At 44.0% G+C, this 8,696-nt stretch overlaps 1 protein-coding gene across 14 annotated transcripts in view; it reads left to right on the top strand.

The window, feature by feature from the left end:
* mbnl2 (muscleblind-like splicing regulator 2) overlaps positions 1-8,696 on the top strand; it is a 61,676-nt gene that overhangs the window by 34,183 nt on the left and 18,797 nt on the right. For 13 of the 14 annotated variants that reach the window (XM_050063067.1, XM_050063062.1, XM_050063064.1 and 10 more), the window contains exons 3-4: positions 6,443-6,607; positions 7,696-7,899. In XM_050063067.1, coding sequence (XP_049919024.1) covers positions 6,443-6,607; positions 7,696-7,899 — 369 coding nt within the window. The remainder of the gene's footprint in view (positions 1-6,442; positions 6,608-7,695; positions 7,900-8,696) is intronic. The other variant, XM_050063059.1, reaches the window with a different exon arrangement.

The following is an 8,696-nucleotide window of genomic DNA, read 5'->3' as shown; positions in this document are numbered from 1 at the left end:
GGAGCTTGCTGTTTCTGTAGGTACACATTTCCTGGGGACACCTGCACGTCTCGGCCACGCCCCCTCCATTGTGATTGGCTAAAGCGCAGCATCGTTCAAACTCAAAGCCCCGCCCTCCCCCCCTCTCTCGTCGTCTTTCACACAGGGCTGCCGACAGATTCTACAATGTAAATTGTAGAATCTGTTGATTCTACAATTAATTGAGAGATTAATACTCAAGTAATCCCTGTGTGCAAAAACCTGAGGTGTCCTAATGTTCTAAACACTCTGTTTCCGACAGTTTTTTCTACTCTGGCTTCCCTGGCTGCAAGTACACTGCTACATGTAGCTAGTTGCTAACATCATGCAAGCATGTGATCTTTGTTGCTGTTGTTTATTTCTCCCTGACTTTGGATCAGATTACTGCTTGAACACGTCTGCTTGTGTTTGGAAGCTTTTATTGGTGATTTTTCACATTAGAAAGCGACACTATTCTCCATTACAGTCATTCCTCGGCTGCAAATACACTGCTACATGTAGCTACGTGCTGTCATCAGGGAAACATGTTATCTTTTGCTTGTTGATGCAAATTTCGGACTGATTTTGGAACATATTCCTGCTGAGCAGTTGTGTTTAGAAGCTTTTATTGGTTATTTTTCACAGTAGAAAGTGCCTTTATTCTCCATTACAGTCATTCCCTGGCTGTACGTACACTGCTACATGTAGCTAGTTGCTAACATCACGGAAGCACGTAACTTTGTCGCTGATGTTGTTTATTTCTCTCTGACTGCAGATCAGATTACTGCTTGAACATGTCTGCTTGTGTTTGGAAGCTTTTATTGGTTATCTCTCAGATTAGAAAGTGCATCTATTCTCCATTACAGTCATTATTCGGCTGCAAATACACTGCTACATGTAGCTACGTGCTGTCATCAGGGAAACGTGTTGTCTTTTGATTGTTGATGCAAATTTCGGACTGATTTTTGGAACATACTCCTGCTGAGCAGTTGCGTCCAGGTGCGTTTAGAAGCTTTTATTGGTGATATTTCATGGTACAAAGTGCCGCTGTACTCCGTGGCTGCAATTATGAAGCAGAGACGCTGTGATTCGGAAAACCTGGAAACGCTGTCCACTGGCAGACTGGACTTTTTTCAGGAGGGGAACTTAAATAGACAGGCACTAAAATAAAGCCTTCTCAGCACAGACAGTATGAGGAAAATAAAGTGAACATAAAAGCAGAAACTTCAAATGCAAGTATAAACCTGAAAATGAGCGTGGTATGTCAATAACATGCATGAAGATGGCGACCATTCATTCCAGTTATCCCAACCAATGCAGGCCCCTGTGTTGCTGTAACACAGTGTTATTTCCAGCCTGAATGTCCACTAACCTTTGACTCATTAACTTATTTCCACAGTAACTTATCTCCTCCAGGCCACAGTGTTATGGATAGATAAGTACATCCAAATGTATCAATACTAACTTTAATGTCTGGCAGTTAGATATGACACTACAACAAACAAAACACTAAGCAGCCTCTCTTCATTCCTGCTTGAAACAGAGTTGTGGATATGGGTGGAGATGGATGTAGTTCCTCATCAGTGCACACATACTGTGTATGAACTTTTCAGATAATTCAATTGACTGCAAATAATGAGTGTTGAAATAATTGAATTCCGCGCTGAATTTCTCACCGTTTTTTGAAGTGTTGGAAATCCATTACCATGACAGCCCCAGTGAAGGTGCTTAATTTATTTGCCTCTTTAACCTCCAAACTAGACAAAAAGGAATACCGAAGACAAATCAAACCTAATTTATGCAAAGACCTGGCACAATGCTGTGGTAGATCATGAATACATCAGCGAGAAAAGGCTCTCAAACAAAGTTTGACAGAATGAAAGGGGGAGGTTTTACGAGTCCAAGGCTTGCACTTAGTGCGACAGCGCCTGTGCATTATGAAACACTCTCCCAAGTAGCTTCACTGCTATTTACCTCATCACTTTAAACGGCGAATAACGATGAGCAATTGCCAAAAGCATGTGTCACTCACAGGGTATAGATGAACTGAATATCGAGCAAAAGGGGAGTTAATGGCTTCACTCTGCGTCCACATAAGTGACAAAGTGCGTGGTGAGGGTCTGTGGCGGTGTGTGTGTTTGAGTGTGTCGTGTGCATGCATCTATTTGTGTCCGTCTATGTCTGTGATCTCTGTAGGGCGCGGTGGCGATGCTGTGCTTCCCTGCAGACTCAGTTTGGGATGCCGTCCAGAGCTCAGCTTCAGCACCAGCTCCCTCACACACACACAGTCACACCCGCCCACGCAGTTTCTCCTGCAAACACACATGCACTCTTACACCTGCCTACGCATTCTCTCTCGTGGATGCAGATACACAAGACACACATACACTTTTGCAAGCGTCTGTGGCGGTGCATAAGGCTCCAATTAGTTTTGACACGTCTGGGGTTTTTGGTTGCGGGGTTCAGTGCTAACATTATTCCTCTGGTCTGGGCAGGGCGTAACAGAAGTGTGCGTGTGTCTGTGTGTAGCAGTGTGTTTATCGATGCATATTTTTGCCAGTGTGTGTAGGCGATGCTTGTTGTGATTGTGTGAATTTAGTATGCATACGTGTGGGCAGGTGTGATTTTGTGCATGTGAACCCTTGGGTGCCTGGGGGGGGGGGGTTCAGTGGCTCGCTGCAGCTCTAACGTCAGGGTGTGGAGGCCAGCTCCATCTCACACGTGACTCTCATGGCTACAGAGCTGCTCCAGGGTGTCTCTGTGAATGTCAAACCTGCTATCTGACACTTGTGCTGCCGGGGTATGTGTATCACAAGCACAACACCTTAATTCATATCTTTGTGTTTATTAATGTGAAAATAAAAATTACACAGATGCCTATAGTGTCCGCAGACTTCATATCCTTTGTGGCAGCTTCAAATCAGTTGAAAGAAAATAATTGTAACAGTGCCAATAGTGTGTTTGATGCTCTGTAGGGTGTCTTTAATATCTGTCAGGAAGAAAAGAATAGCCAGGTTTTATTAGTTTTTGCTTTGATGAGACTTGAAGATTATTGGTTATTTACACTGGGAGCCAGGCTTGATTAAAAGTTCTCTCTGTTTGTCTGCCCACCTAACGCAGAAAAACAAAGCTCTCACTGTGGCTATATAGACTTAAACAGGTTCAGGAGCTACTTCAAATCCCTGTAGCACTGTGAGTGACACTCAGGGCTTTCAAGCCTTTGTGTTAACAGAAATAATGCATATCATGCCTTTATTCATTTGCATCCCAGCCCACGGGATGTGTTCCAGATACGTGCTTTACTAAGAATAGTGTAAGAAAAAGAATAATGTATTATTTTATAGATTTCAGAGCTCAGGCTTTGCTGCCTATACTGACTTTATGTGCTTTCGAAACATATTCACATATAATAAAAGCAAATATGAAGAAATAGAAGTAGCATGACTGTGGTGACCAAAAATCCCACAATAACCTTAAAGTATATTGTAATTAAAGAAAGAACACTAGATTTCTACACTTCCTCTTGGATCTGTTTTTAGTAGGGATGAATGGGAATATCGGTACATCGTCGGCATCGGCTGATATCGACTTTAAAATGAGCTATCAGAATCGGCCAACGTGCTTTTTCTTAATTTGCACAATGAATAAATATCACATAAACTGAAAAGTATTGTATTTCATGTCTCCATCTGCTGGTGGGCTATCATGATAAGAACATAATATGATGTTAATGCCACCACAGAAGAGACAGTTGTCAGTCAAATGAGTTGTTATATCGGCATATTTGATATCGGCAAAAAGATCCAATATCGTGCATCCCTAGTGTGGACCTTGAACTAATGACTACAGGGAAATCTGCACTTGTTGGGAACCACTGTATTTGGAGACTTGGATGTGGGAGGTGGGGTTCTGTTAATTTCTATGAAAGTTGCTCAGTGGCGCATGGAGCCAGAACCTCTGTTTCCACGGTATGAAATTACCTGGATGATTGGCACTGCTTCCGCTACATTGGGCCCATAGAGCAAGCACTCTAGACATGTCTGCCACCCGAGCCGCTTACTTCCGATTTCGCACTCCACTAACTTAAATAGGAATACAATGATTTAATCTTGTGGCTCTTCCTTATCAGATTGAATGGATTAAATTCTGATATTGAAATAAGTCATTTCATGAGGGTTATGATGCTAAAAAAAAATGCATCCTCTCTTTCCCAATTAAAGTCAATCATGTGACGAACCCTGGAAATTGCAGTGCCACTGTTTCGCCACTGTGAAATTGGTTTCAAAGCTTGGCGCGCTTCCTTGGGGCCTGGAATTTCCCAAAATGTGAAACCGTTCCTGGTTAATTGTTACATATTGACATATAGGATATCTGCAAAAAATCCAATAAAAAAAATCTAGCCAGTGATGAGTCTTTGGTCAATCACAGCTCATTTCAGAGAGCAGGTGTTCCCATTGGCTGTTCCACAAATGCCGATGTGAAAGCCTGATTCAATGTTGAAGAATCCCACAGAGAAAGTTGCTATTCCAGCATTGGCAACAACTGCCCACACTGCAAAGCAACTCGAAAAAAGAAGACGGACGAATCAAAGACAGTCTAAAAGAAAGTCTGGCAATTAAAAGAATAAAACATTTGTCAATATCGCCCATAGACTGTAAAAATAATGGACGAAGCCACCATGACGTCGCCCATTGGTTTGTGGACGGCCGTTTTGAGGCCTCAAGACATGCAAATGTATGCGAATTTTTGGACTGTATCGGTAAAAGTGTTAAAGAGATGGAGAGAAAATGTTGCTAATAGTTTAGCCTCTGCTAACCGGAGCCTAAGAGTGTCGGCTTCGGCTCAAAGTTCACATTTGTCTAGCTAACATTAGCTAGAGCTTGAATTACAGTGTGTCATCAGCCTCGTTCCCTTATTCCACAATTAAAGCGGAAAATAAGAAAACGACCGTTTTCACAGTTCAGACTATTCTCACATTAGATATATTACTATGTTGTAGGAAAGAGAATACAGGTATAATCAGTATCATTAGTGGTGGCTCTGTTTCCCAATAAATCATGCAGCTCAAACAGCATGAGCAATACCAGGACCCTGAAGTGCCACGTCTAAATTTAATGCAGTCGATATTATTGTTATTTATTCCACCTGTGCTCTTCCTGTTATGACAGCAGAAGAGCCAAAGCACATTGCACATCATCGCTCAGAGGCATCATGTTAGCTAAATGCAGCTTCACCGTCTTTGGTTATGATTCAATAATCTACGAATGAGTTTGATAAGTGAGTCATGTCAGGATATTGTGTGGTGACTTGTTGTCGTTTTGTACGTTTGACTCAGAACCTAAATTGCTGTTTGAGTACAGCACTTGAGTAATTAGACAGAGCTCATCACTGCGTGGACAGAGCTGTCTGGGATGGCCTTGCTAATCAGGCCACTGTGTCTCTGTCATTTCAGGAAGTAAAGGGGTTTTTCGGACGTCCTCTTGCTTCTAATTTAGCTTCACCTCCCTCTGCTCTCCTTCAAATCCACCACGTCGTGTCCTCTCCTTTTGTCTTCTTGGCCCTTCACTGTTATCTTGCCTTTCCCCTCTGTACTAATTTATATCACTTCACTCGGCCCACGTCTTTTTCACCGCTCCTCTCCTCACCTTTACTTTCCATCTTCCCCACAGTCTCTTTTCCAACTACCGTCGTCTCCCCTTCACTGTGTCGCTCCCTCCTGACCTCTCTCCTCTCTTCCTCCCACTCTCCTCGCAATAAGCACTGCAACGAGGATCCATATTGGATTATTGTGTTTGCCATTAGCCTCTGGGTTGACAGTGTAATTGCCTTCATCCACCAGGGTCTCTGTAAGCCCGACCCCGCCAGACCTGCATTTGCATTTCCACAGAGGATACTGGATGACCTGTCCATCAGAGAGCCACAGAGATTTAGTCATGATGGTGAGAATCAGAACATGAGCCCTCGCCTTTGTCCACCTTTCCACATCTCCGTGTCTGCACCGAACACTGGCAAGTCACTGTGTCCAAGGTGCAGGCAGGACCGAGACCTGAGAGTTAACAAGTCAGAATCTGTTAATCATCTTCCAGGACAATTTTTCTCCATAGCGCCAAGAGCTACCTGCTACCCCCGCCGGATAACCACAAACATTCCTCAATGCGTGGCTCTTATGATTTTATATGTTTCACACTTTCCAAGTATGAATATTTATGCTGCCTTCAAGCACTCAGTGTTTTCGAGTCTGTGTCAAAATCAATGCCCGCAAATCTGCCACGTCCTCAGGCGCACACACAACCTGTTCTTCATCAGGTTTATAATCAAAAGATGGCTGCCTTTCACTCAGTTGATCAGAGACTTGAAGTTTTCAGACTGTTAATGACCTTGTTTTTCTCTCTCTCTTTCTCTCCCTCCCCGTCTCTTTTGTATCCTCTTTGTTTTTCCTGCTCAGGGCCGCTGCACGCGAGAGAACTGCAAATACCTCCACCCGCCCGCTCACCTGAAGACCCAGCTGGAGATCAACGGGCGAAATAACCTGATCCAGCAGAAGACAGCGGCCGCCATGTTGGCTCAACAGATGCAGTTCATGATCCCTGGCACCACCATGCAACCTGTGGTTAGTCCTGGCCTCTGCTGCTGTGGGAAATGACTCACTGTGAAAATAGCAACTCTGTTGTTGTGCTACGCTGTAAAAAAAGACTGGATTTGTTCCTGTTAAAACATGGAAATTTTCTTTAAGTGTCATGGGCTTGGCATTAGGGCAGGGCGTCATTTAAAGAGATACAGGTACCTCATCCAATGGCCATAATGAAAATGGGGTGGTGTTGACATACTTTTGTTGGCAGCTCGGCCACCCAGCCACACGCACCCAGTGACAGGGCTAACTGTTAGCATCACACGGCTAACGTTACCTGCCTAATGACAAGAGTCGAGCTGTGTCGGTGTCTGTGTGAGTTTATTGGGGCCGTTTAGTGGCTCGGTGTCTTGTGTGACCCCTGCTGCTGTGTTAGCTCGTGCTAACCGGGCAAGCATTGAACTGATGGTTTCGCGGGAGGAAAGCGTTGATAAATGAGGTGAAAGAAAGTAAAACATCTGTCCTGTCAGCATGAGCTAAGTACCACAAGTAATACAAGTACCAACACCCAGATTTTCAGATTATATTTCAGGCTAAAAGATCATGTATTTGTCCTCACAGTAGTTATTGAGATGGCCTTGAGCAAAGCACAAACCTCTCCCAGCTCCTTTCTGCTCTGCAGTCAGGGGTAGACTGTGGTTGCGCTGGGCAGCTGCCAGGTGTGAGCGTGTTTTAACTGCATCAACGTAAGGCTGGGTGTTGCTGAAAAAGAACACGCTTGATCAGCAAAATATCTTCCCGGGATACATAGAGGTTAAAAAAAACCCTTCTTCTCTTGTTTCTACCCTCGCTACGTTCTCTCTGAAACCTATTCCTCTCTGTTTTCATGGCTCCCCCTCTCTACCTGTCTGTCTCACCCAGCACTCTGCACAGCTGTGCCCTCTGTTCGTTTGTCTCTAGTGTAGTGTTACCCTCCACTTAACGCCATCCCTCCCTACATCCATCATTTTACATCTCGTCCCCGACTAATTAAGAACACAAAAATAGCCGGAACAAGACAATAAAAACAGGCGGGAGATCTTAACGAGCAGTCATGACACTGACACTGACAACTTTCTCTCCATCTGCAGCAGACGTTCCCGGTCAGCCAGGGCCTGGGCTCCAGCGCGGGTCTGAGCTACACCCCCTACCTGACTCCCATGTCCCACAGCATGGGCCTGGTGCCCACAGACATCCTGCCCAGCTCGCCTGTCATCGTCCCCGGCAGCCCGCCTGTCTCCGTCACCGCCGGTTCCTCCTCCAACCAGAAACTGCTGCGTACCGACAAGCTGGAGGTGACCCGCCCGATCACACACAACAAAAGCATACACATGTGATGTAATGACTTTCTACATAACAAAAAACACTATAAAATACTATCTGTCTCCCTGGTTACCACAATAGTTGGCATAGCAACAACTAAAACACACACATACGCACATCTTTAACCTTTAAATGAACTTTCTGAATGCAGCTACTCATATAAATTGCCCTAGATTCAAAAGGATCAGCACATTTTCAGCAATCTGTTTCATAAGCAACTAATTAATGATCTGAATAAAGAGATTTTGAAGTCGCCTTTTGAATAAACTCCAAATAAGCAATTCAGGCTTGTAAAAATTAAAAGAAGTTTTGTGTAGCTGCGGTATTTATTTCTAAGATTCGAGCTCAAGGGCTGAAAGGCACATGAGATGTATCTTTTCATCTGAACAACACTATCAGATGGTTCTTTACCCCTGCGTTATCCTTGAGCACGAGTTAAGGAATGTGTGATTGTGGTATCCCTTTAAGAAATAATTTAAGAAACTAGATGTGGAGAAAAAAAAAAGGTGTAAGATTACAGTAATTTAAATTGGAAATCGCTCACTGGTACCTGCCAGACAGACACAGTTAGACCGGGACAATTACGACAACTTCATAATCTCCATCTGCCCCCTGGCAAACAGCGCTGAATGAGAATAGATTGGTGATTGAGGAGAGTTTTTTTTTCCTCCACTCCATTTTTAAAGATAAACAATCTCCCCAAGACCTGAAGGTGATGCGTAGGTGTGTGGCTGTATGTGTTTTTCTGCGGGAGTGCTATCACTTAGCA

This window comes from Epinephelus moara, chromosome 15, assembly GCF_006386435.1.
Source record: "Epinephelus moara isolate mb chromosome 15, YSFRI_EMoa_1.0, whole genome shotgun sequence".
NCBI lineage: Eukaryota > Metazoa > Chordata > Actinopteri > Perciformes > Serranidae > Epinephelus > Epinephelus moara.
The sequence above is the reverse complement of the archived record's forward strand: the minus strand, read 5'-3'. Positions and strand labels throughout refer to the sequence as shown.